The sequence below is a fragment of the Aspergillus sydowii genome (genome assembly GCF_001890705.1).
Source record: "Aspergillus sydowii CBS 593.65 unplaced genomic scaffold ASPSYscaffold_1, whole genome shotgun sequence".
NCBI lineage: Eukaryota > Fungi > Ascomycota > Eurotiomycetes > Eurotiales > Aspergillaceae > Aspergillus > Aspergillus sydowii.
In genome coordinates, this window is record NW_024467859.1 from 1,343,795 (window position 1) to 1,361,054 (window position 17,260).

Consider the following 17,260-nt stretch of genomic DNA (forward strand, 5'->3'; position numbering starts at 1 on the left):
ACAAAAAGATAGAACCGCAAGAATGGTTGAGCCACAGTTCCGTTCAGGCACAAACGCAAGCCTGACGAGCCACAATTGGGCCCCTCCACAATCGGGAATCAAGAGCCAAAGTATCCAAAGAACACAATCTCATCCAATATTCCCGTCAAAATGACCTTTTGAACTGAAAGAGCTTAAAAAGTCACTGGGGGTAAAAATAGCAGGTCCGACAAAGCACCCATACCGACTCATTCAAGATGTTGTTTGTGGCTTCCTTCATTGCCCCTCCATGAAATTTGTCCCCTGCTTGACAGCTGCCGGACAAAGCTCATTCATTTCCAACAGATGTTACTGCACCCAGTGTTAGTGTTTTGACCAATATATTAACTCGTATACAATTTCAACATTCTTTATCCCCCCATGTTCCCACTTAACGTACACGATCTCCCTCTTGTTTTCCGCATAGCCCGCCCCGACAACATGGCGTCCACTACTCGCAATCGAAAACCAGCCCGGAGAAAAGCCCGCAAAATGCAGCATCGACCAAGGAAGAAAAGCTGTGATGAGAAACGGTCGATTCCGCGCTCTCCTCAATTCAAGATAGCCAAGAACCGTCCTCAAACTCTATCGAGACAAGCCCTGCTCAAGAAATCGGGTCTTACCACAGTGAACCACAAGCCCAAGGTTGCCGAAAGCAAAGGCAGTCCGCGCATGGTGAAATACCAACTTGCGACCCAATGGCCGTCTTCAGAGCCCTTTGAGAAGGTATGTGATCTCCTATATGCAGGTACTACGTAGTGCTATAACGCCCTTGCATCCGACCCCCTTGCGCGATCCAATACGTCGATTGCTAACGTGCAGATACCAACAGAACTGTCTCCAGAGGGATCCGTTGCCAGCCGACTATGTGTTCGTTCCTCGGGGCGATGTCTACGTTACTCGAAACTGCCGAAGTAAGACAAAGGAGAGCCAAAGACTAGTTTATAAAGTTTATGTGAGGATGTTATCTCTATCCCTTGATCTGCCGGTCAATTTGTAATTGCAAGCATGACTAAACCTTTCCTAGGACAACACTGGGAAGAAGGCACAGGGAATTCGTATCCCGGCAGATGTTTATACCACTGTCTTACAATCCGCACAAGAAACAGCCGAGACTCGGGCCAACGCCGTCAAACTTCGCGACCAGAAGGACCTAGCTCAGTCACGGGAGCTTCTCTGCAAGCAATTCCCCTTGATGCCGGTAGGCTCTCTAGACGTTATCCTCCATCACGCCTTCCTCAAAGGCTCCGGCCGCGTCGGAAGGACCACGACCACCTCAGACGAGCGCAAGGCCATTCTAGCAGTAGAAGCGCACATTCGCCATATGCATACGCCATATGAGACGCTTCTTCGTGAGGGAAAATCGCGGGAAGAGGCCCGCAAAGAGGTTTGGCAAATGGTTCAAGCTATCCGAATGGCCTGGGCTGGCCGGGGCCATGGCGAACCACCAGCACACCTTCCCGTACGCAGTCGGACGAACTCAACGGAATAGCCCAGGCTGTTCAAATTGTCTTTTATTTTTATTTTTTCGTTCAAGACCGCAACCTAGCAAGAGCGTTTCATTTACCTTGACACCGTGCGGCATGAGAATTACGAGAAATGCATAAGTAGCTTTTGAAGGGATATAGACTACTAGGTATCGATTAGCGCTGGCTCAATGAGATCCATGATTCATGACAAATTACTCAATATTTTCTTGCTTATCCGAGGTAGTATATGTCGAAAGCCCCAACACTAAATATCAGGGACTGAGAAAAGTTTCCGATGAAAGTCTCTTTTGAATGAATATAAACTTTGTACCTAAAGCCTGTGCGCGCTCTAATTTCTCAGTTGGATGATCTTTTGCTAAAGACCCCTCCTGGAACGGAGATCTTGGTTGGCCAAATACTGGAGTCGAGGTTGTTAATCATCTACTTTGTGAAGCAACGTAGAATAAACTCCAGTCGTATTCTAACCCCCCCCGCACATATATAGAGCAACAGCAAGAAACGTAAAAGTATATGAACTAGGTTTAGTCCACTACCAACCACTTAGAGGACTCTCCAAGCCGAAGATAGGTAGATCAACACGAGCCTCATCTCGCCAACAAGGATTAACCACGGGGTTATTGAAATAAGTATTCAAGGGCTCCTCACACCCATCCCACTGCACACATACACAGTCTTCCACAATCGCCCAGTCCTCATTAATCTCCAAGATCTCCCCCCTCGCATCCCTTTCCAACAGACTTTCCAGCAACGACACCAGGGCCTCGTATACAGCCGTGTAAACGCCAAAGGGCGTTCCCTTGTCCGTGACCACGGTGATCCTAATTCGGCTGTAGGTGGGCATGGGTCGATCGTGCGGGTTACAGAACTCCTTCGTTCTGAGGCGGTCTTTGACCTGTTCAATGAGCCATATGATTACCTCGAGGATGTGGTTAATGGGTTTGGGTGGCATGGGACTCAGGTGGGTGCCGTTTGGAATGTCTAGGAAGATGGTTATAGTATTCGGGGCTTCGTCTGAGACTGAGAGTCCGTGACGTCGAAGGCGCTGGGTGCGTGCTTGGATAGGGTTGGTGGGGGTAAAGGGCTCTTTTAGTCTTCCTGACCGACTGCCTTTGGGACTCCGAATCCTGGCTGGAATATTCTCGTCAGACATATTGGTTAGTATTTGATAGAGTGACTGGCGAAAGGGCCCGGAAGCGCAGCTAGCAACAAGAATAGAAAGGCAGGTAAGCAGAGAAAGGCCTGATGCTGAGGCAGTCTGATGAAATATATCTACATTTCAATCCAAAGACGTTTCTTTGTGTCTCATTGGGGAAAAGACAAAGGCTTTATCGCAGGTCCTATTCTATTGTATGGTCGTTTCACGCTCTTTTCAGTTACGGTTGTTATTCAAATTCCAAACAACTAGAGAGCTGGATGGCTGAATATATGTCTTATTTATTATCAGTTACGTATTATTCTAGCGATATTCAACCTGTTAGCTGGGCCTGGCAGGTGTTTACTATACCTATCTCCATCTCTTCACGCACCTCTGGGTCTAAATTCAGACGGCGGTTGTTTGACACTATCTAAATGAAATGGTTGAGTTATCTCGTGATATCTGTTTCATGCCAATAGATGGGATCTAGAGCTATCGGTTTTGTAGTAAGCTTTTTCTTGACGATACTGGACCAAGGACGATTTGTTTTCGTCAAGACTGAGAAGGTGAGAGTCTAGCCACCAGTGACATTTAGTATCGGTACCGAGTACCAGCCCTTTAAAACGACATATTAAACCGCAATAAAGACAATCAAGAGATGAAAATTTCATTCAAATGACTATAATATACTCGGCAGAGCCAACGTAAAAACGGGTTGTAGATATACTTCCCAATGCGGACATACCTAGGGCTAGCCCTAGTGATTAACTCGGAGATTTTCCTGAGCCTCCGCGGATGAGCTCCAGCTCAACCCCAGCGACAAATCATCGCCAATTTTTCGTCGCAATGGAGATATCCGATTTAATCGAGCCGCCGCAAAAGCGCCTCAAGACCGAGGATGCCCCCAGCACCGAGGAAGTCGCTCTCCCTGCTGGCGCAGTCCCTCCCCAGACCGCCACCGAAGATCCGTTATCGAGAGAGATCGAGGTCGGAATCACCGAGTTTGTTAGCGCAGGTAATGAAGGGTTCGCGGGGATATTGAAGAAAAGGTATTAGTCTTCTTGAAGGGGTTTAAAGTCGCGTACTGATTGTGCATTTAGATACACAGATTTCCTTGTCAATGAGATCCCACCCTCCGGCAAAGTCTTGCATTTGCAGAGCACTGCGGTGCCCAACACCACAGGGGAGGGTGGCGGTGACGCGCCTGCACCAGCCGAGGAGCAGCCAAAGGAGTCCGGAAATCCTGCGGAAGAATCGCCAGCTCCTGCTGAATTTCAGTTAACGGATGAGGATCGGACTCTGCTCGACGAGCTCTTCGGCGCCCAGTATGTCCAGAAAATCTTGTCTCTACACCGCAAGGCAACGACGAATTTGAAGGCGAAACCAAGTGATTTGGGACGACTGAACACCGTTGTCGTTGACGACCGCGACAAGCGCATCAAAATTCACCAGGCAGTCCGCCGGATCTTCAACTCGCAGCTCGAGTCCTCAACCGACCACGACGGGACAATGGTGATATCGGCGGCTGCAAACCGGAACAAGAAGAATGCACAGGGAGGTGGACGCGGGGGTGGAAATGGGCGTGAGCGGGTGCGCGTTAACTGGGATGATTTGGGTGGTCCGTATCTACACTTTACAATCCACAAGGAGAATAAGGATACCATGGAGGTCATCTCGTTCATCGCCCGCCAATTGAAGATGAACCCCAAGAGCTTCCAGTTCGCAGGCACTAAAGATCGCCGTGGAGTAACTGTGCAGAGGGCATGCGCATACCGCTTGCAAGCAGAGCGTCTAGCAAAGCTCAACCGGACACTTCGCAATGCTGTCCTCGGCGACTTCGAATACCAACGACATGGCCTCGAGCTGGGCGATCTCTATGGGAATGAATTCGTCGTAACCCTACGCGAGTGCGACATCCCAGGAGTTAGCCCCAAGGATGGTGAAACCGCCGTAACGAGGGCGACAGAGCTAGCAAGCTCAGCGTTAAAGAGCCTCCATCAACGAGGCTACTTCAACTACTATGGCCTCCAGCGTTTCGGAACCTTTGCAACCCGTACCGATACCATTGGTGTTAAAATCCTCCAGGACGACTTCAAGGGCGCCTGCGACGCAATCCTCGACTACAGTCCACACGCCCTCGCCGCGGCGCAAGCAGGCGAAGCCGCAACAGTCAATATCAGCTCCGAAGACAAGGCACGCGCAGAATCAATCAACATTTTCCAAACAAACGGCCGTGTCGCTGATGCCGTTGAAAAGATGCCCCGCAAGTTCACGGCAGAGTCAAATATCATCCGCCACCTCGGCCGGTCCAAGAACGACTACCTTGGTGCCTTGCAAACAATACCCCGAAACCTCCGCCTCATGTACGTCCATGCATACCAGTCCCTCGTCTGGAACCTCGCGGTAGGCGAGCGCTGGCGTCTCTACGGTGACCGCGTTGTAGAGGGCGACCTTGTCCTCGTTCACGAACACCGTGACAAAGACGGATCCGCCGCCTCTGCAGGGGCGGGTACAGAAAGCGCAACTGTCGACGCAGACGGCGAAGTCATCATTGCACCCCAAGAGGGCGACAGCGCTTATGCTGCCGAAGATACATTTACCCGCGCTCGAGCCCTAACCGCCGATGAGGCCAACAGCGGCAAATACAACATCTTCGACATCGTCCTCCCCCTTCCGGGCTTTGACGTGGTCTACCCGCCAAACAAAATGACTGACTTCTACAAGGAGTTCATGAGCAGCCCGCGCGGGGGCGGCTTAGATCCCTTCAACATGCGTAGGAAGTGGAAGGATGCCAGCCTGAGCGGGAGCTATCGCAAGGTGCTTAGTCGGATGGGGCCCGATTTCTCAGTAGACGTGAAATTGTATTCGGCGGATGACCAGCAGTTCGTGACGACGGACTTGGAAAAATTGACTTCGGAATCAAAGGATGGGGACCAAATGGATACCGATGGTGGCAAGGAACATGATAAGATTGCTGTGATTCTCAAGTTCCAGCTTGGATCAAGTCAGTACGCCACTATGGCGTTAAGGGAGTTGATGAGGGGTAAGGTGAAGGCTTATCAACCTGACTTTGGGGGTGGGCGGTAGTTCTTGCCGTTCTTGTCTATACCCGACTACACAGTATGTATATTATATACATAAATAGCTCAACCCTAAACCACATCCTAGCTGTACAACCATAGGACATAATGATCGAAAAATGACCAAAGAGCAAAGAAGTCCATTTCGCAGTTCATTCAACTCATTCAAAACTATGACCGGGGATATATATAAGTATGGATAGCTGGATTACGGACATCAAATTCGTCAAGACACTGCATATATAAAAAACCCCACAGATAACAACTACCGCGGCCGGTTCATCGACGGCCTTGGCTCGTCGTCCTCAAAACTCGATACAGATGACATATCATCATCCCTCACAGCCCTGTTCCTCATCACTCCCTCCCGGTCGTTAATCTCCGACACAACAGACATGGAATCTTCGTGGTCGTGGTCGTGATCATGTGGGTGGCTGAATGGCGACTGTGGCCGTTCGATGGCACGTCGTTCCTCAGATGTCCTCCATTCTAGATCTGGTGGTGGTGGTACTGCGACGACGGCGGGGACTGGCGGTGTCGTTTGTGCGACGCCCACTTCTGAAGGGTGGGGGGGTAGAGAGAGAGGTTCATGTTCATCAGGCATCGAGCGCTGGTTGCCTGGTGCTGGAGGGGGTGGAGGGACGGGTTCGATATGAGCAGGAATGAAGAGAGAGGAGGAAGTTTCCATTCGGGGTGGGGAGATGACGCGGTGTTGGGAGGTTCGTTGGCGCTGGCGCCGACGCCGGCGGATGAGAAAGAATATGACTGCGGCGATTATGGCGGCGCCGACGACGGCGACGGGGACGGCGATGGCGACTTTGGTGTTGGTGCTCATGCCGCCGCCGCCGCCGCTGCTGCTATTGCTGCTATCGATGTTACTGCTGCTACTGCTGGTGTCGTGGTCGGTGGCATCTTCCAGGCCGACAGTGTCGGTTGAGGTTGTAATTGTGTTCGTGGCTGTGGTAGAATAATAATCATTATATGATGTTGACCAGTCGGGTGATCCTTGTTCTTCTGTTGGTCTTTGTTCTCCAGGTGAGTAGCTGTCAGTGCTAGGGCTGCCAGAGCCAGAGTTGTCACGGCTAGGGCTGGTCCCGTCCTGATTTGAGACGTCTGGATAGTCGGAGGAAGCCATTGCTGAGATATAAATGGGAGAAGTTGAGATAGTCCCGTGTATTGGTGTTGGTGTCTAGACCTGTTAGTATATTCAACATTGTATACAGCAGGATGAGAGGGTGGTTACATTTCAGCCCCACCTGGATGTAATATTTTCTCGAGGTTCTGAACACCGTCCTCTCATGCAGGCGATGAAGGCCAGTTCTGTTATAATCGTAATTATGTCAGGCAAGGCAATCGCTCTCGTGTTTGGGCTGATTGACAAGTGGACGTGGACCACCTGCGCCCAGTTAGAAGCGAAGCAGCAAAACCACGGACAGGGTGAAGTCGTAGTTGAGCGCAAGGGAGAAAGAGGGGAGAAAAAAAAGAAGAAAACTTCGAGAGAAGAAGACTGGCGGCCTTGAAAAAAGAGAATGCAGAGCTGACATGGCGCAGCGGCTCCCACACCTCCAGCTCTAGCGGGTTAGTATAGGTATAAAGCCATGTTAGCCCATTCCTACGGTGGGCACGGCTGAGCACGACCTAATCAGATGAGCAGGAGGGGCGATGTGACAAAGGATAGAAGGACGGCGGTAACATGGTTTGTTTGTCCAGTCTGTCTCTTTCTCTTTATGGCATTTTCTAATTGAACCTGATCCCTGTCTGTCCAGTTCTCTCCAAGCGCCCGTAGTGTCGTGAAACAAAAGTTGACGCCCTCACCAGCAATCCGCTTTGTTTCAAGAGGCTGACGGGGCTGTGCTGATCGACCCGCAGACTAGCAGCTCTTCCCTCTTGAAGGTGTCCGTCCGCTCGTAAACGGATTTAGTCTGCGTTGGGCTTTGGCTCTAACGGGCTCACAGCCCTGCTCTTGCGTGGCCATGCACTGCTCAGTCCTGGGATCATCATGTTTGGGGGCCAAAGCATTCAGCGCATATATCCATGATGATCACATGGAGACTGATAATTATGAACTGACGACTCGGCGGTCGTCCGTCGTTTTCAAAGTGGATTTCCAATTTTCATGGTGGATGTTCAGTTGCTTCATTGTTCGAAAGCACAAAGAGCCGCAGCCTTGTCCGAGCTTTGACCGGCCGAACAGTCAGACGACAAGACACTAGACACAACCAACAACTCACGGTTCTGAATTTAGAATATTGGCTTGAACTTAAATTCTGTGTCCAAACTACCAAGGCGCATGGAATCTGTCTGTCGAGCAGGTGTCGAGTGGACCCACAGGTGAGCAGATGGTGTTCTCGCTACAAACAGGCTAAAAGACCGTGTGCCCTATATTCTGTACAAGAGTCCTGTCGCCTGTGTCAGTACCACCATCCAGAGATGCTCGCCACTTGTTATTTCTTTCTCATTCTGAATGAACACGAAGCTGAGCTGACCGGCACAACTGCGGTCCATAATGGTTGACGCTAAACTGCTTTCGGGTAGCACCACTTGCGGGGAAATGATGGCATTCGTCAGCTTCAACGTTCTTCAGGCTCACCTGCCGTTGTTATCTCGCCTTGACAACCTGCGGATTTACATTTGACCGGCAAAATGAGTGGCTTCAAGGATATTATGAAAGATGGCTGGCACCCGAAATCTAGAGACGGGAAAAAGGAAAGCTGGCGGAACGACTTCAAGGGCATCAACCAGGTGGTGAGTGTTATCACTTGGTCGCACACGTTCCCTGCTAACACGTCGCATTAGGCCGGGTGGATGGGCAAGGGGAAGGATAAGGATGACGAAGGAGAAACGCATGTTGCCCGACCCATCTCAACACTCAAGGACCCGTCGAGCTTCGCCCCGCCACCTAAACACGTTAAATACCACGGTGCCGCCGCTCTTTCGAACGAAACAACCTCGAGTCGCAGTGGATTAGGCGCACCTTTGAGCCAGGCGGAAATAAACCAGCAGGAATCTCACAGGCAGCAGGCAATAGAGGAGGAAAATGAGGAAAGGAGACGTGCGGAAGAAGCTGCGAAACGGCCACCAGTGCCGTTTCGAGCAAACCGGACAGGCATCGACCCAAGCACTCTTCCACCACCGCCCCGGCGAGTTGGCTCAGTCGCAGAATCAGCACCGACATCTACGAGGCCTACACCAAGACTGCCGCCCCGTGTGCCCCCCAGAACGAACACCTCCACGCCAGCTTCTCACTCACCCTCTCCCCCTCCTGCATACTCCCCCAGCCCATCCGCTACAGAACAGTCACAAACCTCAGATGGGTATGTAAACCAAGCCGCAGCGTCGCGTCTTACCCAGGCGGGTGTATCTGTTCCGTCGCTGGGTATCGGCGCAAGACCCTCAAACCCGACCTCACCGTCAGCGGGCCAGGCGAACCACGCGCCGACGAACGAACTACAGAATCGTTTCGCCCAGATGAGAACCAACTCTGCATCAGCCCCATCACCTGCACCGCCGCCGCCAGCACAGCACACTCAATCGCCAATTAGTTCTACTCCGAGTGTTGCAAACGCCAAGTCTGCGCTGAACGATTTCCGGTCCAAGCACAGTGACCAGATTGAATCTGGAAAGCAGAAGATTACTGGGTTGAACCAGAAATACGGAATAACTGAACGTATTAACAATGCTGTGTCAAGCAAGTCTGCCAGCTCGGAACAGGCGCCTCCTATTCCTCGGCATCCCAATGCAGGCCGTTCAACAGCAGCCTCTAGTACTGAGATCGGGTCTGTAGCCCAGCGAAAGGCGCCTCCACCGCCGCCGCCGCAGAAGAAAGCCGAGCTACGGGCAACGCCGGTCAACACGGAATCACCAGTACCGCCTCCACTCCCTCTCAGTACTAAACCCCGCTGAGCAGGGGTCTGGTTCTAGAGTTTAGACTGTAAATTTAACATGTTACCGTGCACTGCGTTATTATCCGCGGAATTGTATCTACTTGTACGACTGGGCATTCCAACGGGCTCTATTTATATAGACGGCGTACCTTCTCAACAATGCCTCAACGCAAAGGCATTCTGTAAGGGGTGGACACTGAACAGTGACGTCACGTGAGGGGTGGCCCAACCGGCCAGGCGGAGCATTTGCCCTCCGCCATTCACTAGACCAGGGAATACAATGTTGAAGACAGGCCACTACTTTAAAAATTGGGTCTGAACTCTCGAACATGCAGGTCTGACGCAGCGCACTGGTTGTATGAGCATAATGGTGCTGTCCTCTCCACGCAAGTCGTGCGGAGATAGTTTGCGCCGCGGTCCCGTTGTTGTTCCCGCGGTTCATAAAGCGGAAGCTTCTCGCGTGAGTGTCATCGAGACGTCAGTAGAGATCATTCAACCTCCCCTGGTGGGATGGATATTCACACACGGCACCTCCTCAGGAGGGGTTGCCAATTGACGCAGTCGACCAGCAGCTCTTTGGGCCAATTCCAAGCCCAGACACAATTCACAGGCAGGGATCGCACTGTGATTTGCAGTTGTTGGGACCGAGGTCTGGATGGTTTGTCTCCCAACAAAATGCAGTCGCGGCTCCACACGAAAATCGCAGCGAGTGATAGTATCTGAATTATCTCATCCAAGCCTTGGTCTCTCTCTGGTCTCCTCTTTAAATTGATATTCCAGGCTCCAGTCGCCCGCAGGTGTTGTATTGGAGTTTTGATTGCTGTTTTGGGCCCTTGGGGATATTTTTTTTTTTCTTCGCTTGTTCCGTCTGTTCCTTGTTGCGCTGCGTGGAGGCATCTCTCACCTCTTCATTAAAACATTTCTCTTTAAGCAACAATTTTCCTCTTCTTAAAATTAAAATCGCCTCTAATCAATAATGTACGACCTCTCCCTAGACACAGGGTCGGGTCCGGCCGTTGTGCGAGTCGGCCTGCCTCCAGCGTCGCTGCTCAAATTCCCTCCCGACGAACTCCCGGGCACCGTCCCTGCGCCGCAGCTTGACGAGCCGACATGGTACCAGCCATTCAACATCCCTGCTGGTCTATATAGCCAGCTCCTCGACGTTCGCGTTCCGATCACTATCGCCAGCGTCTACGCTGTTACCGTCGTCATTATCAACCGCATCAACAAGAGCCGCGGATATAAACCATACGCGTTCAGCCAAAGCAGGGCGTTCAAGATCTTCGTCATCCTGCACAATGTTTTCCTTGCCGTTTATTCGATGTGGACCTTCGCTGGGATGTTCCGCGCATTCCGCAACACCTGGCCCTCTTGGGAGGAGAACGGTCTCGTGGGCGTCGTGGATGCGCTGTGCAAGTGCACCGGACCCCGGGGATACGGAAACGCGGCCACCTATGACACCACGGTAAACAAGTGGTCGATTCAGAACCCCGAATACAGATTGGCCGAGGGTGGTGTCCCGGACCCGACGGACGTCGGCCGTTTGTGGAACCAGGGTCTCGCGTTCCTAGGCTGGATCTTCTACCTATCGAAGTTCTACGAGGTGCTTGATACAGCGATCATCCTTGCCAAGGGCAAGAAGAGCTCGACTCTGCAAACCTACCACCACGCCGGTGCCATGATGTGTATGTGGGCTGGCATTCGTTACATTGCGCCTCCAATTTGGATCTTCACCCTGGTCAACTCGGCTATCCATGCGATGATGGTATGAGCGTCCCGTTCTATTATCTTCCTGGTCAATTTTGCTAACGAAGAAAATGAAATAGTATACCTATTACACCTTGACTGCCCTCCGCGTTCGCGTTCCCACTATCGTCAAGCGCTCCCTGACTACCATGCAAATCACCCAGTTCGTTATCGGATCTACCATGGCAGCATCTTACTTGTTCGTCCACTATACGCTTCCCCCTGTCCACTCTTCCCCCTCAGCCCCTGCTGTTGCAGGTGCCGCGGCCGCAACTGGACTGGCCTGGATTAAGCAAGTTGCTTTCCGCGCCGCCGGTGCTGAAGGTATCGCCGAAAACGTGGGGCAGTCCGGCGACAATCTTGGGGCTCCTCTGGAGGTCGTACAGCCCGGACGCATGACTACGTGTATGGATACATCTGGACAGGGATTCGCGATTTGGCTCAACGTCGCTTATCTTTTGCCTTTGACCTACCTCTTCGCTCGCTTCTTCGTCCGCTCCTACCTCTACCGCAAGGAGCCCGGTGTGCAGACCACGCACGTCCAGGCGGCCGAGAAAGCTGGCCTGGACGCTCTGAAGAGCGTGTCCCGCGAAATCCAAAAGGCCGCTGAGATGAGCGGTGAGACCAGCGAGACGACCGAGGATGAGACCGTTGCCAAGTCGCGCGCAAACCGCCTGCAAGAGACTGCGGAGAATTCTCCCATCCGAACCCGTTCAGCTGCAGCCAAAAAGGCTCGTGGAACTGGAGGTCAACAATCCGAGCAGGGCTTCTCTCCCGTTCCTGCCGGTAAAAGTGCGAAGGCTAGCAAGGAAGAAGCTCAATCTGCCGGCACTGCCGCTGATGTCAAGACTTCTAATCCTTTTGGTGTTCTGGGCGGCTCGGCTTAAACCTGGCCTGTTCGGTCAGTCATAACTTGTGGATACCAGCAAGACGCTTCACCACAATATACGTGAGCTGGTATATTTCAAGTCCAGATTTGACATGTCCTTACCTGCATCTATAATCCTCCGGCTCGACCCCCAATAGCAGCCACTCAACATCTTTCCGCATCAAAACCCTCCCATGAACTTACTAGGTGATTGGTACGAGAGAGAGAGAATGTTTGAAGACCCCACGGGGTCGAGTTGGGCTCTCACCGGCCTATCGCGCGATGATGCGCAAGGCCCCCGACAACATGATTTAACGTGTCCCGTTAATGAGACCTTGTCCCCAGCCTCTCCATCCTGTATAAAAGCGAGTCAGTTCTGTTTCATTCTTTTTTGTTCTCCTTTCTTCGGTGGTTTCGAGCCGTTCTGTACATAGTTTACATGGAGTTTGACAGCTGGTTTTGGGCTCGCCTTGATGCCGAGACCCTGGCGTGTGTCCTGGTTTTGAATAATTAATTTGTCATATTCCAAAAAATAAAACTAAACATTGTATCTTAATAGAGCGGGCGGGAATCGCACAGCAGATTCTCATGAGTTCTAATAACATTCCTATTAAACAGAAACTTATAAACAGTATAAATCCAAGATAATTAACTGTCTCTTTTTTCTTTCTTTTTTTTTTTTTTTTGTAGGATGAGGATATGATAGCCCGCGACCTGACTTCTTTTGTATGATGCTGCTCATCCGGAAACTCAACTCGCTCCCATTTAGCGAGTCCCGGCGGCGCAGTCCCCTTTCCAAAAGGCGAATATTTATCGACAAGGTAGTATAGGTCATGATAAGCCCCAGACGCTGGACAGCACGTTTATTTGTTATAAAAGAACTAATTTAGGATAGCTCTGGACAGCTCGGTAGAAGATACTTGTGATTAACAAATTGTTGTCAACATGAAATCCGAGTAAAGCAGAGAGAACTACTATGGCCCCTTCCCATCCTCACTCCTTGTCCATTATTGCAACAGTTAAGGTAGTCAAGGATGTTGCAACTGGGGGGAGGTTGGTCCATTCTTAGTCATCCCTATACACAGGCCCCTCTCCATCGGACAATCTCCTAATTGACACAGTCTCCATCGTCCCATTACAGCTCTAAGAGTCTTGTCTCGGGGTGAATAATCCCGACCTGCCCGCTTAATGGAGGAAAATCTACGCCCTGCCCGCGGCGTACGATGACCATGCCACTGAAAAGTAATCTGACTTTATTCGCATCTCCACTCAGTCTCTTGGAACTGACGATCTTATTTGTATGTCAGGACGCGGAGGCTTGGTCTGTCGGGACAATGAGCTCAGCCAATTCACTTCACGGAGCGACAGCTCATAAATACACTCGTTTGTACCCATTTAAAATATGTCGCTCATGGTAGACTGTCAGTTCTTCGCCGTTCAAGGTCTCGACTATGGCGCGCGTTGTTCAATTGCTTCTCACCCTTCTGGGGAGCCTGCAGGTTCTGGCCGCAGCCCAGAACAATTCCCAATCTGACTGGCCTCTGCATGACAACGGCCTAAGCAAAGTTGTACAATGGGACCATTACAGTTTCTACGTCCACGGCCAACGGATATTCATCTTTTCAGGAGAATTCCATTACTGGCGCATACCGGTCCCGGCATTGTGGCGCGACGTCTTGGAAAAGATCAAGGCCATCGGTTTCACCGGTTTCGCGTTTTACTCGAGTTGGGCCTACCATGCACCCAACAACAACACGGTCGACTTTTCGACCGGTGCCCGTGATATCACCCCGATCTATGAGCTAGCGAAGGAGCTTGGAATGTACATAATTGTACGCCCTGGGCCGTACGTCAATGCAGAGGCCACTGCTGGTGGGTTCCCACTCTGGCTTACGACCGGCGCGTATGGCTCGACGCGGAATGACGACCCTAGATACACAGCAGCGTGGGAACCTTATTTCGCTGAAGTGTCTGAAATCACAAGCAAGTACCAGATCACTGATGGCCATAACACCCTTTGCTACCAGATTGAGAACGAATACGGCCAGCAATGGATTGATGATCCAGTTGACAGAAACCCCAACGAGACGGCAATCGCCTACATGGAGTTGCTGCAAACCTCGGCTCGTGCAAATGGAATCACTGTGCCATTGACCGCAAACGACCCTAACATGAACACAAAATCCTGGGGAAATGACTGGTCCAATGCTGGCGGGAATGTGGATGTTGTGGGTGTGGACTCGTACCCTTCTGTGAGTGTCCAAATGCGTATGAATCCAGCGTTATCTAATTGATTTAGTGCTGGAGCTGCGATGTCAGCGTGTGTACTGGTACAAACGGAGAATACGTACCATATAAAGTGCTGAATTACTATGACTACTTCCAAGAAGTCCAGCCAACCATGCCGTTTTTCATGCCCGAGTTTCAGGGCGGATCTTACAATCCCTGGGATGGCCCTGAAGGTGGCTGTCCGGAAGATACCGGTGCAGACTTTGCCAATTTATTCTACAGATGGAATATCGGCCAGCGATCAACTGCAATCAGCTTATACATGGTGTTTGGAGGAACGAACTGGGGCGGAATCGCAGCACCCGTCACGGCAACCAGCTATGATTATTCCGCGCCTATTTCGGAGGATCGATCAATTGGATCCAAGTATTATGAGACGAAGCTACTAGCTTTATTCACCCGATGCGCGAGGGACTTGACCATGACCGATCGCCTCGGGAATGGGACGCAGTATACGACCAACGATGCGATCAGTGCGAGCGAGTTGCGGAATCCAGAGAATAACGCTGCCTTTTACGTGACCACCCACCTAGACACTACTCTCGGCACAAATGAATTGTTCAAGCTGCACGTCAATACATCGGAGGGTCCTCTCACCATTCCGAGACATGGAGGTGCCATCAGACTCAACGGCCATCAATCGAAGATCATTGTAACCGACTTCAGCCTTGGCTCTGAGACGCTCTTGTACTCCACGGCAGAGGTTCTGACCTATGAAGTTCTGGACCATAAGCCAACTCTTGTGCTTTGGCTGCCTAAAGGCGAATCGGGTGAGTTCGCTATCAAGGGCGCGAAATCGGGATCAGCCACGACGTGCTCAGGGTGTTCGCCTGTAAAGTTCCACCGCAGCAAAGGTGGGTTGACAGTCGGGTTCACCCAAGGTGAAGGCCTGAGTGTCCTAGAGCTAGACAACGGCATCCGCGTGGTCTTGCTTGACAGAGAGTCAGCATACACCTTCTGGGCCCCGGCATTGACAGACGACCCGCTTGTCCCTGAGACTGAAAGTGGTAAGCTTTCTTATCCATCAATTATCTCTTAAGTTGTGCTAATGATCAAACAGTCCTTGTTAGTGGACCTTACCTCGTCCGATCGGCCAAAATCTCAGGATCCACCCTGGCCCTACGAGGTGACTCTAAGGGCGAAACAACCTTAGAGACATTCGCCCCTCAAAAGGTGAAGAAGGTTACATGGAATGGAAAGCATGTCAAATCGTCAAGGACCCGATATGGCAGCCTCAAAGCCGAGCTCGCTGAACCTCCGTCTATTGAATTGCCTACCCTCAGCGGATGGAAAATGAGCGATAGCCTGCCAGAGAGATCGCCAAGCTACGACGACTCGGGCGCAGCATGGGCTGGTGAGTTAATTCCATCTATCAGCGGCAAATGGAGGTATTAATCAAGTACAGATGCGGACCACCTGACAACACTCAACCCTAATAAGCCAGCTACACTCCCCGTGCTCTATGCTAACGAATACGGTATGGTTTACTAAACAACTATCCATTATTAAACACTAATCCATAACCAGGATTCCACAACGGTGTGCGCCTGTGGCGTGGATACTTTAACAGTTCCGCCTCCGGTGTCTTCCTCAACATCCAAGGTGGCTACGCATTGTACGTACCTTCTAGCCTAAACCCTAGAACAAATACCAACTAACATAACCTCAAAAGCGGCTGGTCGGCGTGGCTGAACGGCCACTTCCTAGGTTCCTACTTGGGCTCCGCATCGATTGACCAGGCCAACGACACTCTCACCTTCCCAAGCAAAGCCCTAAACAACGACGGCTCCCCCAACGTCCTCCTAGTCGTCCACGATGACACAGGCCACGATCAAACAACCGGCGTCCTCAACCCCCGAGGAATCCTCGAGGCCCGTCTCCTTTCCACATCCCTCTCTTCAAACGAAACTTCAGCACCCGAGTTTACACACTGGCGCGTCGCTGGAACCGCCGGCGGAGAATCAGACCTCGACCCTGTCCGTGGCGTCTACAATGAAGACGGCCTCTACGCCGAACGCGTCGGGTGGCATCTCCCCGGGTTCGACGATGATGATTGGGAACTGGTAAAGAGCGGGGAGAATTCTTCACTATTCTTCACCGGCGCAACTGTCAAATTCTTCCGCACTGTCATCCCACCACTCTCCATACCGGAGGGCGTCGACGTGTCTATCTCATTCGTTTTCTCGGCTGCGTCCAACAACAACTCAAACAGCGACACGACTGCCTTCCGCGCCCAGCTCTTCGTGAACGGCTACCAGTACGGCCGGTATAACCCGTACGTCGGCAACCAGGTTGTATATCCTGTTCCGCCCGGGGTTTTGGATTATAATGAGGAGAACACGATCGGTGTGGCGGTATGGGCGCAAACCGAAGCTGGGGCGCGTCTCAGCTTAGATTGGAAGGTAAATTATGTGCTTGATAGCTCACTTGATGCTAGGGGTTTGGACGTGGGTGGGTTGAGGCCTGGGTGGAGTAAGGAGAGGGAGAAGTTTGCGTAGTACTTACTTACTTTTTACCTTGTTAACTTTTGGCGGTAGGGAGGTTGGTAAAAGCTACGCCTCTGGTTGGTTATTAAATATCTGGACATTGCTGGCACGTCTCAGTGTCATCTATTGAATATCTTCTGGCTAGCCAAAGTTAAATGCAAGATGTATATCATGTCCTCATAACAACATAAATTATACACTCATAACCTAGGCAACCCAAGCCCCCTGCTAGGCAGGTACGTATACACAAACCCATAGATGAAG

At 51.3% G+C, this 17,260-nt stretch overlaps 7 protein-coding genes across 7 annotated transcripts; 5 read left to right on the forward strand and 2 right to left on the reverse strand.

Annotated features, from left to right (window-relative positions):
• Positions 1 to 510: 510 nt before the first annotated feature.
• On the forward strand, positions 511 to 1,510 carry ASPSYDRAFT_142513 (DUF2293 domain-containing protein; the record flags this gene model as incomplete). The annotated part of the gene is made up of 3 exons (XM_040841245.1): positions 511 to 744; positions 851 to 973; positions 1,046 to 1,510. 3 exons carry the CDS (start codon positions 511 to 513, stop codon positions 1,508 to 1,510), a joined length of 822 nt encoding a protein of 273 aa, XP_040707549.1.
• A 527-nt stretch (positions 1,511 to 2,037) lies between these two features.
• On the reverse strand, positions 2,038 to 2,658 carry ASPSYDRAFT_25792 (uncharacterized protein; the record flags this gene model as incomplete). Its single annotated transcript, XM_040844205.1, has 1 exon — positions 2,038 to 2,658. One exon carries the CDS (start codon positions 2,656 to 2,658, stop codon positions 2,038 to 2,040), a length of 621 nt encoding a protein of 206 aa, XP_040707550.1.
• Positions 2,659 to 3,489: 831 nt separating this feature from the next.
• Positions 3,490 to 5,730, forward strand: ASPSYDRAFT_139319 (pseudouridine synthase PUS7; the record flags this gene model as incomplete). Its single annotated transcript, XM_040840939.1, has 2 exons — positions 3,490 to 3,692; positions 3,744 to 5,730. 2 exons carry the CDS (start codon positions 3,490 to 3,492, stop codon positions 5,728 to 5,730), a joined length of 2,190 nt encoding a protein of 729 aa, XP_040707551.1.
• A 258-nt stretch (positions 5,731 to 5,988) lies between these two features.
• Positions 5,989 to 6,858, reverse strand: ASPSYDRAFT_25794 (uncharacterized protein; the record flags this gene model as incomplete). Its single annotated transcript, XM_040844206.1, has 1 exon — positions 5,989 to 6,858. The coding sequence occupies one exon, from the start codon at positions 6,856 to 6,858 to the stop codon at positions 5,989 to 5,991; it is 870 nt and encodes a 289-aa protein (XP_040707552.1).
• A 1,508-nt stretch (positions 6,859 to 8,366) lies between these two features.
• Positions 8,367 to 9,626, forward strand: ASPSYDRAFT_83791 (uncharacterized protein; the record flags this gene model as incomplete). The annotated part of the gene is made up of 2 exons (XM_040851264.1): positions 8,367 to 8,468; positions 8,520 to 9,626. 2 exons carry the CDS (start codon positions 8,367 to 8,369, stop codon positions 9,624 to 9,626), a joined length of 1,209 nt encoding a protein of 402 aa, XP_040707553.1.
• A 957-nt stretch (positions 9,627 to 10,583) lies between these two features.
• On the forward strand, positions 10,584 to 12,240 carry ASPSYDRAFT_83792 (elongation of very long chain fatty acids protein; the record flags this gene model as incomplete). The annotated part of the gene is made up of 2 exons (XM_040851265.1): positions 10,584 to 11,372; positions 11,434 to 12,240. The coding sequence occupies 2 exons, from the start codon at positions 10,584 to 10,586 to the stop codon at positions 12,238 to 12,240; spliced, it is 1,596 nt and encodes a 531-aa protein (XP_040707554.1).
• A 1,432-nt stretch (positions 12,241 to 13,672) lies between these two features.
• Positions 13,673 to 17,008, forward strand: ASPSYDRAFT_83793 (glycoside hydrolase family 35 protein; the record flags this gene model as incomplete). The annotated part of the gene is made up of 6 exons (XM_040851266.1): positions 13,673 to 14,473; positions 14,521 to 15,517; positions 15,571 to 15,864; positions 15,916 to 15,987; positions 16,038 to 16,125; positions 16,183 to 17,008. The coding sequence occupies 6 exons, from the start codon at positions 13,673 to 13,675 to the stop codon at positions 17,006 to 17,008; spliced, it is 3,078 nt and encodes a 1,025-aa protein (XP_040707555.1).
• Between the last annotated feature and the right edge of the window lie 252 nt (positions 17,009 to 17,260).